Here is a 23,705-nt window from a genome sequence, read left to right on the forward strand (position 1 = left end):
ATAGAGATGAATATCCAGCTGGAGGAGATTTGTAGGACAAGGTGTGTGGGAAGAGGCTCGGAGCTTCCATGCCTTCTCCCCACACACCACTCTCCCAGAACCTCCATGTGTTCAGCATCCTGGAAGCTCTCCAGACCCCATCCTTTGGGGACTGTTATGGAAGCTTCATCTTATAGGTATGATCCACCATTACCTCAGTCTCCAGCCCCTGTCTCTCCCACTCTTGGCAGATGGGAGGTGGGGCTGAAAGTTCCAAGCTTCCAATCATGGCTTGGTCTTCCTGGTGATCAGCCCCCAACCTGAAGCTCTCCAGGAGCCCACCTAGAGTCCCCTCATTAGAACAAAAGATACTCTGATCACCCAGGAAATTCCAGGAAATTTAGGAACTCTGCGTCAGGAAGCCGAGTCAAAGACAAATATTAGAACAAAAGATGCTCCTAGTGCTCTTAACACTTAGGACATTGCAAAGGTTTTAGGAGCCCTGTGCTAGGAACTGGGGGCAGAGACCAATAAATATATTTATTTTCTATTATTTTACACTAACATATCCATCAGAAGTTGAATAATAGAATTCGCCATGGTAGATAAAGACTCCAAGTCTTGGAGAAAGTGACTTGCTTCAGGTTTCATGGCCAGAAGTGGTAAAATTGGAATCCAAGTCTGTTCTACTCCAACCATATAGCTCATCACATCATGTGACCTCAAAGACACCCCCCCCCCGCCCCCTCCGAGTGGCTGAGAGCTGTGGGCACATGTATGGGATATAGGAGTCTGGAGTTCTAGATTTTAGTTCCCGCTTTACCAGAAACACTGTGTATGACCTTGGAATAACATCACACGTCTTGGGGCTCACTTTTCTCATCTGTAAAATGAGGAGGGTTAACTAGTTAATAGCTAAAAGTCTCTTCCAGCGCTAAGAAAAAAAAAAAAATCAATCAGTCCCCGATGCTAATGGAGCCTTGTACAAATGGAATCAATCGAAACCTGGTTACAACAGCAGCCCGAACGGAGGCTCCCATGATGCTAAAACACAGTAACACAAGGGAGAAGACAGCCACCGCAGACACAGTTTCAAAGCAGCTTGGAACTGCTGGGATGAATTCCCATCTGCAACCCTGCGTGTGATCCAAATTTCCTCCTTTTCCAAAGAAAAGTCTGCTTTGGGGCGCCTGGGTGGCTCAGTCCATTCGGTGTCTGCCCTGGGCTCGGGTCATGATCCCAGAGTCCCAGGATCAAGTCCCATCAAGTCCCACATCAGGCCCCCTGATCAGTGGGGAGTCTGCTTCTCCCTCTGCCCATACCCTCGCTCATGCTCTCTCTCTCTCACTCTCTCTCTCAAATAAATAAATAAATAAATAAATAAAATCTTTTTTAAAAAAGTCTGCTTTTATGATCTCTCATCCCATGGACCCTTTACCCCACGAGGATGCAGATGCCTATAACCCCTATAATCCTGCAGAGCTGAAACTGTCCTGAAGGTTACCTTCCCTCCCCCGTCACCAGCCTTTCCTCAGCCCACATAGTCCCCAACTGCTCTACAGAATCTGACCAACGCGGGCGGACCTCGCTCTCCTTTCTGAAGTGCTGTCCTCTTGTGGCCTGGCCCCCATTCTCCCCTCACAGCTCTTCCTCTTTCTCTGACAACTCCTCAGTATTCCCAAGCCCATAAGTAGTTATTCCCCAAGGCTGCCTTCAGCCCACTCTTCCCTCCCTCCCCCTCCCTCTCTTCCTCTCTCTCTCTTCCTCTGTTCCCCCCCACCCCCAATCCCGGTGACTGCCCTGGTGCTGACTCTTACGCAAATCCTAGCCTTTCTGAGATTATTCCTTCCACGCCTGAGCTGTGTTCCTGAGCTCTGCTCCACATTTCTGACTGCCTTCCTGAAACCTTCCCGGAATTTCAATCACAACCTGTCCCGAATGGAACTCACTGTGTTTCTGCCCAGATCAGCTTCTTTCCCTGCCACCCCCAGTTCCACAGAGAATAGCACCAGACTTCCTCTCATCCAGGCTTGATGCTTTGGTACAACTTCTGGCCTCTTTTCCTTCAGTCCTCATGTCTACCCGGGGCCCCACTGCAAAGCTATGGGAATTCCGCTCCCATCATGCGGGAGGCAGGTGGGTGCTCTGGCTGCTGCTACTATAGATCTTGAGTCCTGCCCGCGGTGTCATGGCCTCCTCGCTTGTCTCCCACTTCCAGTATCTTTCCTCCGAATGTAACCCATGTCCATCACATCATCCATCTCTAAGGAGCAACTCTAAGGGGATCGCTCATGCTCAGTCTTTCCACAATGCCTGTTGCCCAGTGACTCCCATACAAACTCCTCACCCTGGAATGGGGGCCCTGGGAAACTGGGGCCAACACCCTAGCTGCGCTCCTGTGTCTTGCCTTCTCCTCCACACCTCACCCCTACTGCTCCCTGGAAAGCTTTAATGGTTTATCAGCTCTGTGCCTTTGTCTTATTCTCTCTGACTCCCTACAATCTTACCACGTTGCTCCTCGGTTTAAAACTCTCCAATACCTTTCCATTGCACTTACTACAAAATCCAAACTCCTAGACGGCTACAAAGCTCTATGTGGTATGCGCTGTGTGATAGACCATCCTCCCTGAACCCCAGTTTACATAATTCAGCCACACTGGCTTTTTTTCTCTGTTCCCTGAATGGGTCAAGCTCTCTTCTTCCTTTAGGGCATCAGAACACAGCCTCCTTCTCATCCTCGGGGCTCAGCTTCAGTCCATCTCCTGGGCTCCTCCTTCCCTGGTTACAACACTCTCTCCTGCTGGGCCCACATGTGGCTGCAGAATCCTTCTCAACACAGGGCTGACTGCAGGTGACCACCACCAACTGGACAGCTTTGACACAATTAATGATTTTGCTCGCAAGAGCTGCCCCAGTCTGCCGTCCCCCAGCCACTGTCAGAAGGGAAAACTGAGGCCTAGGGAGGCAAAGACACTCACCCCAAATGTGAGCATGAGTTAGCAGTTGAGTCAATATCCGAACCCAATTGTTCCTGGTCTTAGGCTATTGTCTGTCCTCTGCACCAGACTCTTTCCTGTTTTTAATTCCTCAAGGTGGGTGGTCCCAAAGCATAGGAAGACAGCTTTCTGGGCCCATAGGGTGTGGGAAGGAAGGCCAGGAAGGGCGACACACAGGGAGCTGGGGCAGGGGCTCAGAAAGGGTGCCGCGGGTTGCTTGTTACTGGCAGAGCTAGCTGTGCATCGGAGGCAGGGGAGAGCTGTTGCCATGGCGATGGACCAGCCAAAGCAGGGCGCAGGGAGCAAGCTGCTAGACAAGCTGGTTCTTAAATCAGCACATTACCGAATGCTTAAAAAATTAAAAATGGCTTCCATCCTTTAGCAAGGTTGGGAAGAAAACCATAATTGTCCCTCCCCAGTAATCTATCTGGGTCGGAGTCCAGAGAAGCCACTGATATTCCCAGCACAGCATTTTTGGAGCCAGGAATAATTTTTTTTTTAAAGATTTTATTTATTTATTTATTAGAGAGCGAGCGAGAGAGAAACAGCATGAGAGAGGAGAGGGTCAGAGGGAGAAGCAGGCTCCCTGCTGAGCCGGGAGCCCGATGTGGGACTCAATCCCAGGACCCTGGGATCATGACCTGAGCCGAAGGCAGTCGCTTAACCAACTGAGCCACCCAGGCGCCCGAGCCAGGAATTATTTTGTCCAGCTTCTCATTTTAGGGGTGTCCGAAGACGCAAAGTTATCTGCTCAAGTCATGTAGCAAGCTAAGCTGAGGTCAAGGCAGCAGGGGAGGGGGGGTGCTATGGACGAGGGGTCCTCAGTGACGCCCTTTTGGAGTCACAGGCCACCCTGTGCAAACATCTTCACAGTTACTTGGACCCACTCACCTCCAAGACCCTGCCGCTGATGTATCGGTCACAAGTCTCGCATTTAATGCCAAACTGGGAGTGGTAGTCGGACTCGCAGTACGGAATGCCATCCCTGCAAGAGGAAATCCACACAGGGAGAGGAAGTTGGGGGGGGTGGTCCATGGGGGGTGTCACATGTGAGTTCCTGGACCCGCAGCCAGTGGTGACTGGACCAAGATTAGAAACACTTGGGGAGTTTGTTAAAAATGCAAACTCCCCAGACACCCCTCAGATCTATGGAATCAGAGATCCCCTGGGAGGGGGGCCCAGGAATCTGCCTCTTGGCAAACTCCCCAAGTGCACCTGGGAGCCACCGGTCTGGGCTGCTGGCCATGAATATCCCTTTTCTGTTCCCCTTTCTATTTTTCCCCCACAAGTTCTCCAGACCCACTTTCTTCTCTTTATCCCAAAGGGTTCTTGTAAAAATGTATTGTAAAAATGTATGAAGTTTTATTTTATTTAGAATGGGTAGTATTTGCATTTGGCACATTACAAAGGCATAAAGGGAAAAGTCTTCTCCTTCCTCCCAGCCCCTTCTAGGAAGTCATCAATGGGGTCAATTTTTGTGCAGAGCCTTCAGGGCTCCTCATCTGATAAAAGATTTTACCTGTAGTGAGGGAATCATCTGACTGTGCTCTCGGGTCAGGCGATAAGTGGAACCTACCCTAACCACTTCCGATGTGTTTCATTTTCGCCCGGTGCTTCCAACTTATCAGGCAGTAATAAGATTATTGTGAATTATTCTTACACTACTTTCTGCTACTGATAGCCACGGATGCTGATTTCTCGGTGTGGCAGGCTCTCTGATGGTGTTTCACATAGAGGATTTCACTGAATCCTTACGGCAGCCCTGTGAGGTCAGAACTATCAGTCTCCCCATCGTGTTGATGAGAAAACTCAACTCAGAGGACCTGAAGCTGGATTCAAACCCAGGCGGTCTGGGTCCTCCCCGAGGTGGTCCTGCGGCCGGAAGGACATGGCTGCCGTGTGCCCCGGGGCTCAGGCTCAGTGCCTGGCCTCTAGTGAGCACACCGCAAATGGCAGCCAGAGGAATCTCCATGATTGCGGAGAGGGGTCTTCAAGGAGGACATGGAGGTAGCTGGGGACGTCAGACAGCTCACCCCAGCTCTGGGCCCTGCCTGGCTCTAAGGACCAGATCTGACGACACGGCTCTGTGCTGCTAATGAGCCCAGGAGGAGAGAGGGACACTTCCCCCATTTTTGGGTGCAACAGAACCAGCTGACGCAGAGAGGCCTGAAGGACAGGCATGCAGTTGTTTCATCTCCAAGTTGTTGCCATGCTGGGCTTGCTGGGAGCCCAGCCTGTGTGGCAGGGAGCGTGTGTTCTCTTGAGGGGGAGGGAGCAGTGACGACCAATGCCCAGTAAGGCCAGCGGTCAGACTGTTGTTGGAAGGCCCCCGAGACAAGCCTCCTCCCACCCCTGCCAACACTTCCACACTCCGTGGGTGTGGGAGGGTGACTTTGCAGGGGGACAAAGTCATTTGTCAGGAGGTGGGTACAGTGCGCCAGCAACATTTGTGTATAAATGCCAACCCCACCTCGTTTGGACCCATGGATTGGGAGGCCTTGGGGAATTTGAAATATCCATGATTCTAAAAAGAGGCAGATGGTCAAATTAGTATTGACTAGACACTTACTAGTATGTCTGAGCCTTTGCACCACCCTACGAGGTAGGTCTGCTCATCCCTGTTTTTATAAACGAGGACATAGACTCAGAGAAGTTAGTCCTTTGCCAAGGTCACGGAGGCCGGGCTTCTAACCCAGGCATCAATGCCAGAGGCAGTGCCTCTAAGTGCCCGCCACTCTGCCAGCAGCCAGATGAAGAGCCCAGAGCCAGGCTGCAGAGGCCTTAGGTGGAATGGGCAATGGGGGTTGGGCCTTCCTGAGAGGAGCTCTTTTGAGCAAACCCTACACCCCTGACTTAGGCTCACAGACTCAAGGACTCAGGCTGGTGACTCACTAAGGGCACTTCTTATTTGGCAGGCTTGGAGGGAAATGCCAAGCTCCTACTAACATGGCATTCAAAGCTCTCAGTGATGACCTCAGCTCACTTCTGCAGCCTTGGACCCTGCTTCACCCGCGCACACGTCTGAGCCCTGGCCAACAAGATGGATGTGTCAGGCACCAGCCTGCCCTTGCCCAGGCTGGGCCTTCTGCCTACAAACTTTCCTTCTTTGCATTTTCAAATCTTACCCTCATTTTCAAGGTCTGGCTCAAATAGCGCTATCTTCCGTGAAGCTCTCCCAGATTCCAGATTTCACTCCCTGCTAGTTAGAAGTGCTCCCTTCTTTCTCAGAATATTCGCAGACTGTCACTTGGACCTCTGACCCAGACAGGGCTGTCTGGTGGCATCCATGTCCCCTTTCTGCCCATAGCCTCTCCTGGTTTTCCTTCCCACTCACAGTAACTGTGGGTCACAGAGGGCTGCTCTCTGGCTCTAGGATTCACATCCTCCTGGCCAGTGATTGGTCAGGAATGGGAGTGTGACCCAAGCCAAAGCAGAGGTAGCCATGGGACTCTCGCTGGGGTCCTTGGGAAAGAGGCCTCCGTCTCTCTGCCGGGCTTGCTACGCTGGTAGAATGAAACCCTGGAATTGCCGGTGATCATCTATGCTACCCTTTGGGGAGGGCTTGTTTGAGAATAAACCCAACACAGAGGAAGGGAGAGCTGAGAGAGAAGGGGAGGGGGAGAGAGAGAGAGAGACTTCTGCAGTGCCAGTAACCTCTTTGAGCCCCTGGATTCAGCCGTGCTGGAAGTCAGTAGGCCTCTGGCCTTCCTATTTCTGAGTCAATAAACTCATTTTTGCTTAAGTGAGTTTGAATGGGGTTTTCTGTCGCTTGTGATCTAAAGGGTCTTAAAGAACAAAACTTTGCGCTCCCTATCACATAACTCCTAGTGCCATAATTCTTTATGTATCTAGTTTATCTCCCTTATTAGACTATCACTCTCCTGACAGCAAACTCCATAAATGCTACAGCTTTACGCGCTCACCACGTCCTAGCAGTGGGTCAGCATGCCGCCTCAGCAGTGTCTGGGTCATAAAACATCAACGCTGTGAGGGGCTGTGGCCATCACTTCTTTTACATACTTGAGTATGGGCATGTGGTCATTAGGGTCTAGTGGCAAGGCGGGGGGTTTGTCTGGTGAGGCTCTGTGCAGCCACTGGGGGTGGAGCCCTCTGCTGATGGCTTCGGGTGTCCGTTGTATCTTATCTCAACTCAATTCATTCAACAACTGTATTGTTGGCCAGGGGTTGGGCATGCGTTGAAGGCCGCAGCGGGTCAAACAGAGGCCCCACCTCGGCGAGGACAGACATTAAATACCATCATGGAGCAAGTTACTCACTTCCTCAAGCCTCAGTTTTCACAGCTTTTAAAATGGGGATGGACGCCTCACAGGGGGAGTTGTGAGGTTTAATGCGATAACCCATACACAGCCATTAGTATATCCTTTGTACGTAATAAAAACTCGGTAAATGGTAGCTGGTATTATTATCATTATCAAAAAAGTTAACATGGATGAGTGTATGACTGCAAACGGTGTTAGCCTGTGTGAAGGGAACAAACAGGGCCCCGTGAGGGCTGGTGTTGGGGGAGCGGAGGTGGCCCGGGACAGTATGAGACCGCCTGGGGAGAGCAGGTCCCCTAATGTAGATTCCTGCATTCCACCTAATGCAGGAGTCTACAGCATTCTTGACTGCTTGACCAAGACCAGAGGGAGGGGAGGAGCGAACGCATCCAGGAGCAGGAAGAGCATCCCGGGCAGAGGAGGCCGCGTGGAAGGGCCCAGGGGTTGGGGAGGTGCGGTCTGTGGCTGTGGGAGGGTGGCGGCCGGAGGCAAGTGGAAGGAGGTGGCCTGGGAGATTCCAGTGCGGGCCCCCTGGGGCAGGCCGCTAGAATGCGGGGGTCCCGGAAGCCGGGCGGGGATGGGGGAGACACCCACTTGCTGATGTACTCCCCGGTGAGAATGACACTGCAGGTCTGGCACTTGAAGCAGCTGACGTGCCATTGCTTGTCCAGCGCAAGGAGCGACTGGCCGTGCTTGATCTCCTCCTTGCACCCAGCGCAGTCTGCAAAGACAAGAGGATGCCACTGAGCAGAACATCCTGGGCCGCCTGACCACTGCTATCGTCTCAGTCTAAGTGAAGGAAACCCCTCCCTGAGAACCAGCTTTCCCACAGCAGCTCCCACCCTGGCACGGACGCCTGCCCGGAGCTCTGCCAGGTGAAAGCAAAGCCCCCCGCCCCCCCTCCCCGGAGCTCTGGCTTCTGCACAGGAGGTCTTGGTGTGAGGGAGAAGGAAAGACATGGCGGGACTCCCCCAGAAAATTCCCTGTCATCCTGACCGATGTTTATCGCACGCAGACAGAGCCTGCACCGATTCTCGCGGGCCCTCCAACAGCTAACTAAGCAGGCTACTGTCCGTGCCCTGGGGACTGCACCACCAGCGGCACCTCGGAGTCTGCAGGTGTGCAGCATCTCAGACCCGTCCAGACCTACTGAACTTCACCTAAATCCCCAAGCACAGTCAAGTCTGAGAAGCACTGCTACAGGGGAGGAGCTTAGGATCTAATTTTTCCTACCCTCGGGCTGTATGCTCCATGGCAAGGACCCTGTCTGGGTTTTGTGGTTAAATCTATTCTCTTGCCTTGTGCTGTGCTCAACACATAGTAGGAACTCAGATCATATTTGCTGGATGAGTATAAAGGAGTGGGCCTCATAGTACCGAGGAAAGGGACAGAGTTTACCGTGCCTGCCCCCTCCCCAACATGCTTATAATATGCCAAACATTTTCCTCCAAGGATTAGAGAATCTGGTAAGACCGTCCCAAACCAGAGGGCTGTTCTCACTCCCCATCCTCATCACCCTGGAACGCGCACCAGGGCCACAGAACGTGGGGGTGGGGCATCTGCTTCTTGCTCAATCCGTGTCTGGGGAAGGGCAGGAAATGGAGCCAGCATCCAAGGTACTTGGGAGATGCTGGGAATTCAGGCCTACCCAACCGGATGGCCCACTCTGGAGGAGGAAAGGGTCATGGGACAAAGTTTACCAGAGGACAAGCCTCTCTATGGGCGCCACAAGACAGATGCATACTTTGCAGCAGTGGGGAGAAGAGAAACTGCATATCAAGTTGGGAGAGCCTGGCTGGAAGCCCTCATGTCCAGCTGGGAGCCAGGCCTGGGAGAGAAGATGATGCGTCCGCCTGTCGAGGAAGGGGGTGTGCCCAGCCAACTGTGGGGAGGGTCTGGGCCCTGATGAAGTGCTTGGACGAGGCAACTCCCACAGTTCCCGCCTCTTGGCTCCCTAGAGCCTTTCTAACATCCCTTAGCACAGGCTGGGGGATGGAGGGTAGCCGATTGCAAAATGCCTCAAGCCCCAGGCCTTCAGATGGGGGTTGGGAGAATAGTTTTGGGATTCCTTCTCCTTCCTCACTCCTGGAAAAATTCTAACCATCTCCATCCCGGTAATCATAGGCTTTAGAATGTAATGTAATGCCTGAGACGTCAGGCACCCCCCTCTCCTTTTATAGAAGTGACTTGCCCATGCTCAGCATAGAAGAACCTGAGGGCTCAGGGGTCAAATACTGAACCACAAATACTGAACTTGTGTCTGTTGGCCTCCTTGATAGGGTTAAATAATTCCACAGGGGCTCAGAGTTCCCAGAGCACTTGGTCACAGTCCCACCTAATGCAGGAATCTACAGCATTCTTGACTGCTTGATTGCCTCCAGGGGTAGGAAGCTCACCCCCTTTTGAGGAAGCCCACTTTGCCTTTGGACAGGCATAATTGTCATGAGTGCCTTTTTAATTTTTTTTTCATTTTCATTTTTAAAAATATGTATCACAAAAAGGTTTATTCTTTTTTGTTTTGTTTTGTAACTCCATTTTTAATTTCCTATCTGATTTTTTTTTTATTACAGTATAGTTGACACCCAATGTTATATCGGTCTCGGGCATACAACATAGTGATTCAACAACTCTATACCTTATGCTGTGCTCAGCACAAGTGTAGCTCCCATCTGTCCCCACACACCGCTATTAGGGTATCATTGACCATAGTCCCCACGCTGTGCCCTTCATCCCCGTGACCTACCCACTGCATAACTGGAAGCCTGTGCCTCCCACTCTCCTTCACCAACTTTTGTCCATCCCTCTTCCCCTTCAGATCTGGCAACCATCAGTTTGTTCTCTGTATTTATGGGTCTCTTTCTGCTTTTTTGGTTTGTTTGTTCATTTGTTTTGTTTTTGAGATTCTACATACAAGTGAAATCATACAGTATTTGTCTTTCTCTGTCTGACTTATTTCACTTAGCATTATACCCTCTAGGTCCATCCATGTTGTTGTTGCAAATGGCCATATTTCATTCTTTTTTGTGACTGGGTAATATTCCATGGTATATATATGCCACATCTTTATCCATTCATCAATCGATGGATACTTGGGTTACTTCCATATCTTGGCTATTGTAAACAATACTGCAATAAACATAGGGGTGCATATATCTTTTTAAATTAGTGTTTTTGTTTTCTTTGGGAAAATACCCAACAGTGGAATTGATGGATTATATGGTATTTCTACTTTTAATTTTTTGAGGAACCTTCATACTGTTTCCCACAGGGGCTGCACCAATCCACATCCTCACCAACACTTGTCATGACTGCCTTTTTTTTTTTTCTTGGAGAGGGAGAGAGCGTGTGTGAGTGGGGTGGGGAGGGGTAGAGGGAGAAGGAGAGAGAATCCCAAGCAAGCTCCATGATGGGTGTGGGATTTGATCTCACGACCCTGAGATCATGGCCTGAGCTGAAATTAAGAGTCAGACGCTTAACTGACAGAGCCATCCAGGCGCTCCATGACTGCCTTCTTTATATGGTGCTGAGACCTGACTCCTTGTGATGCCCCTTATTTTATGCAATAAGAATAACCTACCTCTTTTGCCTCCTGACATTTCCTTCAAATATTTAAAGACAACTACAGTTTCTCTCTTCTCCCTCCTTTCTTACACGTCACTTTTCCTTGCTTGATGTGGGGTCATCCACTGATCAACTTCACTTGTCGACCCCGTGGAGCTAGGTATATTAGGGCCAACAACACAATTCCCTACCTCTTCAATACATCTCATTTGAAGAGCTGCATCCTTTTGTGGTGCACATTCTAGTAATGAGTTCCATCTGCTTAAGTTGCAGTGATGCGTCTGGGATGGACTTGGCACCTTGGGTTAAAATTCAGGAGGCAGTACAATGTCGTGGTTAGAGGCTGGGCTGGGAGGACAGAGTGAAGGGTGAGAGGCTGGCTGAGGGCAGAATCCCAGCTCCCTTGCTTACTAGTTGTGTGACCGCTAAGCCCCTGCTTCCTCATCTGAATATCTTCCTTACAACACTGGTGTGAAGATGTACTATCATCAGGCCTGTAAGGACTCAACACACGAGCTCAACAAATGGTCGCTGTCATTCTTATTTCACGTTCTTGTGTTTTTAACCCATATTCTGTGCACTGTCCCACCTCTGATCTGAGGCTAGAAGAATATTCCTGTTGCTGGGAAGGCCTGCGGATGAGGATTCTGGGATGCCTCCTCCACGTGGTTTTTCTTTTCATGGCATACTGCAGGTCCTCCATTGTACTGGCCTCAGATTGATCAGGACCCTTTTCTCCCTCTTCTTCCTCCTTTCGGCCTTGACCTCTGGTGGAGCTTCAGGCATCCACCCAGGAGCCCGTGAGTCTAGTACAACAAACAGGCACGGTAGGAAAGCTACACTCTGCCCCGTGCTGGTTGCTGTGCAGCCAGCTGTCCGCTCCTCATATGTTCCTCTCTATTCCAGAATTACAACCTTCAGCTGGCAGAAAGTACGATGTCACCACCTGTTCCCCCAAATCCCTCAGTTTACTGAGGTCTCTAGAGACTCCAGGCAGCCATTTTTAGTTTTTCTTGACTGTGTCACGCATTCCATTTAGATCAACGAAAATGAGTGGGTTTTGTGAGTCATAGCAGGATCCCTTCCTTGCTTTAGATAACTAATGCAGGAAGACGGGCCCCTGCCCAATTAGCAAGTCATGTCTCTGGTATAGGGTGTGAAGGTAGAATAGGCTCCAGGGCCAGACTGCCTGGGCCCACATTCCAGTTTCATTACTTACTCTCTGTGTGACTCTGGGCAAGTTATTTATACTCTTTGGGTCTCAGTTTTTCTCATCTATAAAACAATTACTTGGTAGTGACAGTTGTGATGGTGATGGTGGTGGTGTGGTGACAGTTGTGATGGTAATGGTGGTGGTGACAGTTGTGATGGTAATGGTGGTGGTGTGGTGACAGTTGTGATAGTGATGGTGGTGGTGTGGTGACAGTTGTGATGGTCGTGACAGTTGTGATGGTAATGGTGGTGGTGGTGGTGTTGGTAGTGGTGGTGGTGACAGTTGTGATGGTCATGACTGTGATGTTAATGGTGGTAGTGATGGTGACAGTTGTGATAGTGATGGTGGTGGTGTGGTGACAGTTGTGATAGTGATGGTGGTGGTGGTGGTGACAGTTGTGATGGTCGTGACAGTTGTGATGGTAATGGTGGTGGTGGTGTTGGTAGTGGTGGTGGTGACAGTTGTGATGGTAATGGTGGTGGTGGTGACAGTTGTGATGGTCATGACAGTGTGATGTTAATGGTGGTAGTGATGGTGACAGTTGTGATAGTGATGGTGGTGGTGTGGTGACAGTTGTGATAGTGATGGTGGTGGTGGTGGTGACAGTTGTGATGGTCGTGACAGTTGTGATGGTAATGGTGGTGGTGGTGTTGGTAGTGGTGGTGGTGACAGTTGTGATGGTAATGGTGGTGGTGGTGACAGTTGTGATGGTCATGACAGTGTGATGTTAATGGTGGTAGTGATGGTGACAGTTGTGATAGTGATGGTGGTGGTGTGGTGACAGTTGTGATAGTGATGGTGGTGGTGGTGGTGTTGGTAGTGGTGGTGGTGACAGTTGTGATGGTAATGGTGGTGGTGGTGACAGTTGTGATGGTCATGACAGTGTGATGTTAATGGTGGTAGTGATGGTGACAGTTGTGATAGTGATGGTGGTGGTGTGGTGACAGTTGTGATGGTCGTGACAGTTGTGATGGTAATGGTGGTGGTGTTGGTGTTGGTAGTGGTGGTGGTGACAGTTGTGATGGTCATGACAGTGTGATGTTAATGGTGGTAGTGATGGTGACAGTTGTGATAGTGATGGTGGTGGTGGTGGTGACAGTAGTGACGGTCGTGACAGTTATGTCAGTGATGCTGATGTTGCTACTGCTGCTGATTCCTCTCAGTGAAAATGTGAGGAAACACTTCTTATTCTTGTAAGAGGTAACACAATTCTTTTCTCTTGATAGTTCCTGAGTATTCTTCTTAATCTCTTTTGAGCCGATAACTGCTCCTGCTGTTCCAGAATGTCTTTATTCACCCTCCAGGGATGAAATGTCACAGCCCTGTAGATCAAAAATACATCAGGTTTTTCCTCCTTCTTTTTCCTTTTCCATGATACATTCTTCATCTTAGCCCTCTTTTGAATCTGGTTTTGGTTCCCTCTATCCTTTGGGAACTCAGCAGAACTTCCAACACCCCCTCTAGTTATCTGCAGCATGGACAGTGACCACCGTTGGGGAGAAAAGGTGTAGATCCACAGCTCGCTGTCTTTACGTTGTGAGTAACAAGATGAGCCATGATCCTGGGTACTCCCCCTGGAGACTGCTTATGTGCTCATTTGCTTCTCATTATTCACTCTTCACCTTCCTCTGCCTTTGGACTTACAGAATGATGGTGGAGACATTTAGTACTTATCCTCAAGGACACGCTCGCATGCAGGATTCCCACACTTGGCCAAGGAACTCTCCCACCTCTCCGAGGTCCCTGATGCGTGTAGTAATGCAGTACAAGCCAAGAGAAAAAACAGATTCAGGAATCATATTCTCTCTTTGGTGTGCTTTCCAGATTAAATCTCCGAGTCTGCAGCATCCTTGCGTTATATTTAGAGAGTATTTTACACACTATGGCGTATGCTAGTCTGGCTCCTGGATACTAATACATTTGCTTTCCATAGAGCTGGGTAAACGGAGCCCCAGCAAGGCTCTGTGTCTGCTGTGTTTTACACAGAGGGTTGCCATGCTCCTGGCTCCAGCCAGCCTCTCTCTACTGCCTCACACGCGGTCCTGCTGGTCTCTGGGCGCCTCCGCAGCATCAGTCACAGGGTCGTGGTCCTGCATCCCAGTATTCCAGCCCTGCTGTCATTCTGCACGATGCTTTCAAGGAATCATGAAAGATAACAGTGTGTTCACTCAGCCACCTCGAGATGGAAACCTGCTCAGACCAGCAAACTGTTCTTGAATGTCACCAAGGACGCTGAAGGAAGTTCTCTGCACATTCCGTGAGCAGATCTGATTAGATCGAGAGGAAGGAAGGGCTAGGGAGGAAGCCTTCCCATTGTCTTTCTCTCCAGCTCACCACGCCTGGCGGGCTCTGATGGAGCCCCTCGGGGCCAAGCCCTGCTGACTCGGGGTGTTCTGTGCTTACCCCCTCGGCAGGATGTGGCCCAGGCATGCAGACTGTCGGTGCCTGCGCCCACACAGTGATGCAGTGCAGGCGGCTAATGGGTTTTCATTGATTCTCCTGTGGAGGCCAGTGGGAGTGTCATGTAATGTGAAAGAACATGGGAGCCTAGCGTGGCTTACGGCAGGCCCCTGGGGCCAGGGCGTCAGCAGCCTGACAAGGGCATCTGGGAACAGTGATTTAGACATCTTACCACTAGACACATTTGAGGGGAATGGATGTTCCATGAATTCGAATGACTGTCCCAAGGTACACTCTTGATCCTCAGTTTCCCCCCAGATCTATAGTTCGGTGATGAAACATAACATTTACTCTGGTGAGGTAGATGTTCCCCTCATCTCTAAATGGTGGTTCTCAGTCTTAGGAGCCGCAAATGCATCACCCAGGAAACTTATTAAGAATGCAGATTTCTAGGTTCCTTTCTTAGAAGTCCAAAGGGGGGGAGGGGTCCCTGGGTGGCTCAGTGGGTTAAGTGTCTGCCTTCGGCTCAGGTCATGATCTCAGGGTCCTGGGATCGAGCCCCGTGTCGGGCTCCCTGCTCAGCAGGGAGTCTGCTTCTCTGCTTCTCCCTCTGCCCCTCCCTGCTCCCCATTCCTGCTCTCTCTCTCTCGCTTGCTCTCTCTCTGTCAAGTAAATAAATGAAATCTTAAAAAAAAAAAAAGATTAAAAAACATTAAAAAAAAAAAAGTCCAAAGTGGGCCTAAAAATCTGCATGTTTACAGTTCTGCAGTGAAGCTGATGCAGTGTTCCTGGGACACTTTCTAAGAGACACTAGCACATCCCTTGTGGTTTGCTTCCATATTTCTCCTTCTTAAGATGAGTCTATGTATACTTTTTAGTGGAATTTGTACAAATTGAGAACCGCTGGTGGCTTCATCAGCCCTGTTAGGGTACCCTGGGGAACATGGATAAGGTGAGATAAGATAAGGGAGCCTAGCTCATCCCAGAAGAGCCCCACCCAAGTGGCCAAACAGGCTGTCATGGTTTATAATCAGCAGCCCGCTTTCCCTGCATTTCTGCTTAAGGAAGCTTGTGAGTCTGGGCTGAATGCCAACTGGGTCAGGCTTCAGGAGTCCTCCAGGGTGGAAACCTCCCCCACTTCCCTCCGGGCCTGCAGGAGCGGATGACGGAGCTGGGACAGGGAGCCCTAGGACACATGGCCCGCAGACAGGGAGGTGCCCACGGCGAGGACTCACGGCTTGGTCCGCGGATCTTGATGGGCTTACTGCTGGTCATGGACTGGGAGCATGTCTGACACACACATTCCTTCCCGCTGAAGGTCACCTTGTCTCCAATGGGGAAAGGCTTCCTACAAGGGAGATGAAAGAGAAATGCAACACCTCTTCTTCACCATGTCTGTTGGTGAGCTGACAGCAGATGTGTTCAAAGCTCATACACACAGCCTGCCTTCTATTATGCCAGGTAAATTCAAGTGCTGTTCACGGTGCCAGGCTGACCAAACCACTCAGTTGGGGGCCGCGACTGGAACTGGAGCCCCACTTGGGCCATTTATATGATTTTAACCCAGGGCGCACCATGACACTTAGTGAAGCTTACATTTCTCATCTATAAATGAATTGGTTAATAATTCCTCCTAGAGTTGCCCCTTCTTTCTGGAAAGACTTTTTCCATCCCAACCTCACCTATCCCCATGTATCTGGAAGAACTCATTCAACTCCTAAATTCACCAAAATGTCTTCCTTTCACTATCCAGGACATTTAGAAATCCACAAATAACCTCTTCCTCTCCTCTGTGTTTGTGCAGTTTGAGTTTCCGAGTTCTGAGGTCTCAAACTGGTCCATGTCCTGCCTCCCTAAACAAAGATAAACTGTACATCGAATCCCTGGCACTGTTGAGCCCATTGTTCAGCTGCTCTCGTGCATGAAGTCAGGGACAGCCTGTTATACAGACTCTGAGTGCCCCTGACATAGGCTTCCAGTGGCTCCGCTGCCCTTGTATTAGCAACATGGGACATGGCAGGGGGTGCTGGCTTGAGCTGGGGGAGCTGTGTTCTCATCGAGGCCCAGGCACTGACTTGTGGTAAAGGACACAGCATGACCTTGGGGAGGCACTGCGTCTGTATGGGGCTTGACAGAAACTTCACTTTAAACCATATGGACCCTACTGTGGGTCTGGGATTCTGCGACCCAGGGCCCAGGTTTTAAGAGACGGATGAATGAATGAATTCTACTCGGTGGTTTAATTTCTTGTACACTGTGTCATTAGTCTCAGCAGGAACCCTAACTGGTAACTAACAGGTAGTTATTTTATGGGGAGAATAATTAATCTATAAATTCCTTTCCTAATTAAAAAAGGCATACATTTAGTCCAAACCATGTTTCTATGTATGACTTAATCAGGGCAGTCCATTAAATTTTCATGTATTTGTGGGCAAGGCTGACGTCTCCTTTATTTTTTTCATCTCCTTAATGTGGTGCTTGGCATACAGTGGACCCTTCATGTACGTCTGCTAAATTAACAAGGAACCGGGACGCAGGGCATGAGGGAGAGGGAAGGGTGAGCTTTCCATTGCCTACCAGGTTGCCCGAGAGGCTAGATGGTTATCATATGATAATGACAAGAATAGCAAAAGCAGACACAATTATGTCCTAGTCACTGAGCTATGGTCTTTGCAAACACCATCTCATTTATCTTCACAAAAACCCAACAGCGTTGGGATGGTTTTGATGTCCATTTTACTGATGAAGAAGCTGAGGCTTACAGAGAGGGGATCACTTGCCAGGGTCATGGAGAAAGGCTACAAACAGATATCTCTACAGTACATGAGGCTGAGGGGGTGGGAGCTGGCCCAGATGCCTGGTTTCCAAAATGGGTTCAGGGAACTCAGTAGTTCCTCTGAGCACTTCTGATGGGAAATGGGAGGCTGAGGGTGGCAGCTCAGGTCCTCACTCCGTCTTGATCGCCAGACAAACTAGTGTTTTACATGAGATCTTATTTGACAGACAGGGTTCAGCTGCTAAAAGGTTTGAAAAGCACTGGCCTGTCAGATCGTTCCACCCACGAGAGCCTAGAAATCCAAGTGTTCAGTGTACAGCCCTGTGAGCCCCCACACCGCCAGAGGGCTCAGGCAGAGGGGCCCGGCCTCTGCTGGCCACCTGCCCACCTGCACAAGCTGCACACGAAGCACTTGGGGTGGTAGGTGCGGCCCAGGGCAGAGATGACCTCGCCGGTGATGAAGTCCCTGCAGCTGTCGCAGCGGGTGCCGTAGAGCTGCTGGTAGTCCTGGGTGCAGATGTACTCCTGGTTCTTGAAGAAGAAGCCCGACTGGGCCAGGCCACAGCCACACACTGCGGGGAACAAGGAGAGAATCAAGGGCAGGCTGAGTCCAGGGAAGGTGGGCGAGCACAAGGTTCTCACTGGGGACAAGGCTGACGTCTGACTTGGTCACAAGTGGCCCGAAAATGGTGGCACATCGGACCTCGTGGGGCTAGTGCTCCTTTTTTTTTTTTTCAAGATTTTATTTATTTATTTAATTGAGAGAGAGAGAGAGAGTGAGAGAGAAACAGCATGAAAGGGGAGAGGGTCAGAGGGAGAAGCAGGCTCCCCGCCAAGCCGGGAGCCAGATGTGAGACTCGATCCCAGGACTCCGGGATCATGACCTGAGCCGAAGGCAGTCGCTTAACCAACAGAGCCACCCAGGCGCCTGGGGCTAGTGCTCCTTAAAGTGTGTCCTGAAGACCACTTGCATTGGAGTCACCTTCGGGCTCCTTAAGATGCAGATGCCTGGGCCTGAATCACACTCCCTGGGGGCCAGGGCCCAGGTATTTGTGGTTTAGCGCACTCCCCAGCTGATCCTGACGGGACCACTGGTATTGTACCATCTTCTCAATGCATGGATGAAAGTTTAGGACTGCGTGGCTCACACAAGGCCATACTGGTGGTATTATGAATTGGATAAGATCATTCAGTTAAAATTTCCCTGGGCACTTTCTCTTTGCATGATTCTGTGCTAGGTGAAGACAATTGAGGATGGTAGTAGGATGGATGATTGGAAGTTTATAATCTGCTCTCACCATAGACATAGAGAGTCGGTTTGTTCCCAGGCAAGAATGATAAAACACGATCCCTGAACTGTGAAGAGGTAACAATATATGCCAAAAGACGACCTTATAGAACATACATCATGGGCGATAGGCCATGGGCTGGTTCGGGCAGCAAGTGCTGTGAGTGGGGAGGAAAAGGGAGCAATGTCAGTGGGGGAGGGATCATGGTAGGCTTCTTGGAGGACGGGGCACTTAAGTTGCACTCTGAAGGCAGAAAATGAGCTAAAGCACACAAGCAGGAAGTTGCAAGTGGTATTTGTGTGGAGGTGGGACTGGGGTAGGGGTGGTGTTTTTAGGGACTGGAGGGCAGTAATACAGGAAAATATTGACGGACCAGTTGGAGGAGGGCCTGAGTCCAGCTTTGTGGGATATTGAGAAGCCACGGATGGTTTTTCTCCTAGTTTTTCAAAAACTTAAAAAAATATTTTGAAACTCTCTGACATAAACAAAAGAAGAGAGAAGGCTATAATGATGTCCCATCACCCAGTTGCAAAAATGACCAATTGCATTGATAGCTTTTGCATAGACAGGCAACAAGATGTCATAAGGTCTTATGGGATATCCTTGCGGACAATATGAAAATGTGTAGAACCGATAATAGAGGAGTAGGTGGATGTAATTATAGGTGCTTGAACGACGGAATCATGTGGGACTCCCTACCTCCAAAGGACTTGGAAACGTGGCAAATGAGATTTCCCTCTGAGGGTTAAGTTATGAAATCAACACCTAATGGGAAGGGCAGAAAGAGGCAAAGTCTCTTCCAAGAGATCAAATGGCTCTCAGGGCCACCAGAACTGCTGAGTGTATTGGTCTGGCTAAAGCAGGGGTGGTCAGCTAAGAAGGGGCTGGCCAGCAATCAAAGGAAGGCCATTGGGGAGCCCATCCCAACCCTATGACCAGCCTCCTTGTTCTGAGACTGCATTCACTAAGTGACTGATAGTTTGACTTACTACCTAGACCTTTGGGAAGCAGCTGGTCAGGGCAACGCGAACTAGTACAATGGAGAATGACAGCTCTTATTTCCATTAATAAAAGGGCACTCTGATTTTATACATTGGTTTCTTGAGGACTTGGTTAGCACAGATCAGCTTTCTGAAGCAAGCTCAATGGTGTGGAAACCAATAAGGAATTCCAAGCCTGTCATTGTGGGGACCTGGTCTGGATTGGGTGATGCCACCCCAGTAAATACTACCCCCTTGTTCATAGGGAAAGTGGTAATGCAAAAGCACCCAGGTTAAAGAGAGGATGGACTTCTAGGCGCATGGCAGAAGAATTTCGCAAGTGTGTGTTCACTTTGCAGGCCAGAGGCAGGCTTACGGGGCCAGGATGAGTGAGGAGGAGGGGAGCCCCAGAGGTCACAGCATTAGGGGGACCGTGCAGCACAGTGGGAGATGTATAGTCTGGGAGTTGGGCCACCTGGGCTCTGAGTTTGTCACTGCCATTAACTCTCTGGGTGATAATGAACTTGGTCTCTGTTCACATGTATGTAAAATGAAGAAGGTAGATTAAAAAGTGACTTGAACTTTTCTTCTGACACTGATATGCCATGACTCTAGGAGAAGCAGAGCTTCCTTTGGGGCTTACCAGGTGCCTAAACATTTTAAACTCAGTGCGAGGTGGGGCTGGAGGGCCCTGGAGACCACCCCTGCCTGCAGAGAGGCAGGGGCCTATTAGTGGAGGTGGTGGTGGTGGTTGATGGCAGAGGGTTCATCTTCTACCAGGCTTTGTGAAAATTCATCACATCAAACAATGCCTCAAGAGCAGTCCAGGCCAGAGTACAGGGCGTTCTGGGGTGTGCAGGTGGCAGATTGATTGACTTCATGGCTGTGGAATTAGTGAGGTCATGGCCTACGACCTCATTGGAAATAGGTCCTGTTTTTTTCCTTCTTTTCTCTCCTTTGTTTCCCCGGCCAGCTCCACCCCCAGAGCCACCTCTCCCAGTGGACAAACCCAGGAGGTCATAAGAAAACCTGGAACAATCAGTTCCTCCATTTCCCCCAAGGAGTTAAAGGAGGAAGTTTTTGGTAGAAAGGATGTAAAGGTTGATAAGAATCTCAGGGGAACACGGGGATAGAAGGCAAGTCGGACAGCAGGACCGATGTATTTGAGGCTGAGCAGAGCCTGACATCCAAATAACAGGAAAGGCCCTGGAGAGGGTCTACAGTATGGAATTGATGTGGAATTTAACACAACACCCAGGACAGGCATTATTCTGTGAATCCAGAAAATAAAATCTATTAATTTAGAAAAAAAAAGCAGATCATTTGGTTTGACAGTGGGACAGGATATGAGAAGTTAGAACTGCTTTGAGAAAATCCAGAATGAACGTTCACTGTTAGTATAATGCCCAGAAAGAGACCTTGCCCACAGTCACCGCGTGTTTCATGGGAAAACGGACTGTGTTGGGGGTCGCTGGACCGTGGTCCATGCTTCTATTCTACCACTCAGGTGCTGCGTGGCTTTGAAAAAGTTACCCCACCTCTCTCGAGCTCAGCTGCCTCATTTGTGAAGTGAAGGGGCTATGTGGTAACTGAGAACACACCCAGACCCGAGAGTCCACAAGTCTGTCATAGGATTCTGTTGATTTTCAACTTTTCAAATGAGACGGAGTTTTATGGAATTTCAAAACCAAAGTGTTAGAAGGGCTCCTGAGGGTGATCTATTTAACATTTAAACGTTTAACTGTGAACTATATTATACATACAGAAAATGTAGTAAATATACAAACACCATTTAAAGAAGAAGAATAAAATGCATTCCCAGGTACCCGCTCCCAAGTTTATGAAACAGAACATTCCCGGTGCCTCAGAAGCCTGTTTGCATATCCTGAAAGCATCCCCTCCCCATGTTGTCCCTAATTGTGTGTTTGTCATTCTCTTGCTTTTCTTTCTACTTTGACCACCTCTGATGTATCCACAAATTATGCATTGTTTAGTTTTGCCCTTTTTGAACTTTATATTGATGGAACCCTACTGCATTTATTCTCCTGTGCTTGCTTCATACTTTTAGGATCATGTTTTGAGATTCGTCCATGTCGATGTATGTAACTGCATTTTTCAGTAACTGTGCTGTATCCCATGGTCTGTATCACAATCGATCTACTCCACTGTTGAAGGACATTTGAACTGCTTGCAGTTTTTGTTTTGTTTTGTTTTGTTTTATGGAAATGCTGCTTTGAACATTCTTGTATCTGTGAGGTGAAGCTTCGCCGTTTTCCAGAGTTTTTCCCATTTGCATTCCTACCAGCAGTTTCCACTGGTCCATATCATCATTGAAAGCTGATAATATATGTAGTCAACATGGTGGCTATAAAATGTCATCTTATTGTGATTTTATTTAATTTTTTAAAAACACACTTTTCTTTCCTTGTTTTTTCTTTCTCTTTCTTTCTTTCTTTCTTTCTCTTTCTTTCTTTCTTTCTTTCTTTCTTTCTTTCTTTCTTTCTTTCTTTCTTTCTTTCTTTCTCTTTCTTTCTTTCTTTCTTTCTTTCTTTCTTTCTTTCTTTCTTTCTTTCTTTCTTTCTTTCTCTCTCTCTCTTTTGAGAGAGAGGGAGGATGCATGTGCACGAGCAGTGTGTGTGTGGGAGGGGTAGGGACAGAGGGAGGGGGAGAGAGAGAATCCCAAGTAGGCTCCATGCCCAGTGCGAGCCGGACTTGGGGCTCGATCTCACGACCCTGAGATCATGACCTGAGCTGAAATCAAGAGTCAGACGCTCAACCGACTGAGGCACTCAGGTGCCCCATCTTACTGTGATTTTAAATTTCACTTTAAAATGTTCACTTCCCTGATTTTTAATGAAATTGAGAATCTTCTTATATGTTTATGGGCCATTTGTGCTTTTAGGGTTCATCCACGTGGATGTATTGCTGCAAAATGTTCCACCACATTTTATTTATCCATTCATTGGTTGATGGGTATTTGAATTGTTTCCAATTTTTGACTTGATGAATAATCCTACTATGAACATTCATGCACAAGTTTTTGCATGGACATATGTTTTTGTTTCTCTTAAGCATACATCTTATGACTTTGAAATTGTTAAGTCATATGGTAACTCTACATTGAACTCCTAGAGGAACTGCAAGACTGCTTTCCACAGCAGTTATGCACTTTGCATTCCCACCAGCAATGGAGGAGGGTTCCAGTTTCTCCACATTCTTGCCAACGTTTGTATTCTCTGTCTTTTTGAATATGGCCGATTTCATGGCGTGACATGTGCCTCCATGTGGTTCGATGTTCATTCTTAGATGGCTAATGATTTTGAGCATTTTTTTCCGTGTGTTTACTGGACATTTATAAAACTTCTTTGGAGAAACCTCAGTGCAGATCCTTTGCCCATTTTGAAATGGGATTGTCTTTTTCTTAGTAAGTTGTTAAGAATCCTCTATATAGTTTAGATACAAGTTCTTTACCAGATGTATATTTTGCAAATTTCCTCTCCCATTCAGTGGGTTGACTTTTTACAGTCTTGATGGTATATTTTGAAGCACTGAGAAGTATTTAATTTTGATGACACCTAATTCATCTATTTTTCTTCTGTTTGTGCTTCTGGTGTCATAGCCAAGAAGTCTTTGCCTAACTCAAGGTCACAAAGACTTACTCTTACATTTTCTCCTGAGAGTTTTATAGTTTTAGCTCTTACATGTAGGTTTTTGACTTATTTTGACCTAATTTTTGTGTATGGTGTGAGGAAGGAGTCCAACTTCATTTTTTGTGTGTGTTTTTGCATATATATGTCCAGTTTTCCTAGCACCATTTGTTGAAGACTCTTCTTCCCTGTAGAATTGTCTTGGTAGGTTTGTTGACAATCACCTGACCATAAACCTAAGGGTTTATTTCTGCTCTCTCAACTCTATTGATCTATATGTCTATCCATGTGCCAGTACCACATTGTCTTATCTATTGTAGCTTTGTAGTAAGTTTTGAAAGTGGGAAGTTTGAGTCCTCCAACTTTGTTCTTTTTCAGGATTGCTTTGGCTATTCTATATCCCCTGCAATTCCATATTAATCTCACAATCAGCTTATCAATTTCTTCAAGGAAACCAGATGGGATTTTTATGGGGATTGCATTTGCTATGAATGGAATAGTGTCCTGCCCCAAATTTGTATTTTGACACCCTAACCCTCAGTGTGATGGTATTTGGATATGGAGCCTTGAGGAGATACTTAGGT

The 23,705-nt window shown here is 48.6% G+C and overlaps 1 protein-coding gene across 5 annotated transcripts in view; it reads right to left on the minus strand.

Annotated features, from left to right (window-relative positions):
* The window catches only part of ABLIM3 (actin binding LIM protein family member 3), a 109,850-nt gene that overhangs the window by 43,980 nt on the left and 42,165 nt on the right, over positions 1-23,705 (minus strand). For all 5 annotated transcript variants that reach the window (XR_008504949.2, XR_010413261.1, XR_010413262.1 and 2 more), the window contains 4 exons: positions 17,594-17,777; positions 15,665-15,777; positions 7,850-7,976; positions 3,867-3,960 (listed from right to left, as the gene is read on the minus strand). Coding sequence is in view for 1 of the 5 variants with exons in the window: in XM_064596683.1 (XP_064452753.1) it covers positions 3,867-3,960; positions 7,850-7,976; positions 15,665-15,777; positions 17,594-17,777 (518 nt within the window). In the remaining 4 variants the exon portion in view is untranslated. The remainder of the gene's footprint in view (positions 1-3,866; positions 3,961-7,849; positions 7,977-15,664; positions 15,778-17,593; positions 17,778-23,705) is intronic.

The sequence above is a fragment of the Mirounga angustirostris genome, unplaced genomic scaffold (genome assembly GCF_029215605.1).
Source record: "Mirounga angustirostris isolate CCGP_5_RB_7025 unplaced genomic scaffold, mMirAng1.0.hap1 SCAF_7, whole genome shotgun sequence".
Classification (NCBI taxonomy): Eukaryota; Metazoa; Chordata; class Mammalia; order Carnivora; family Phocidae; genus Mirounga; species Mirounga angustirostris.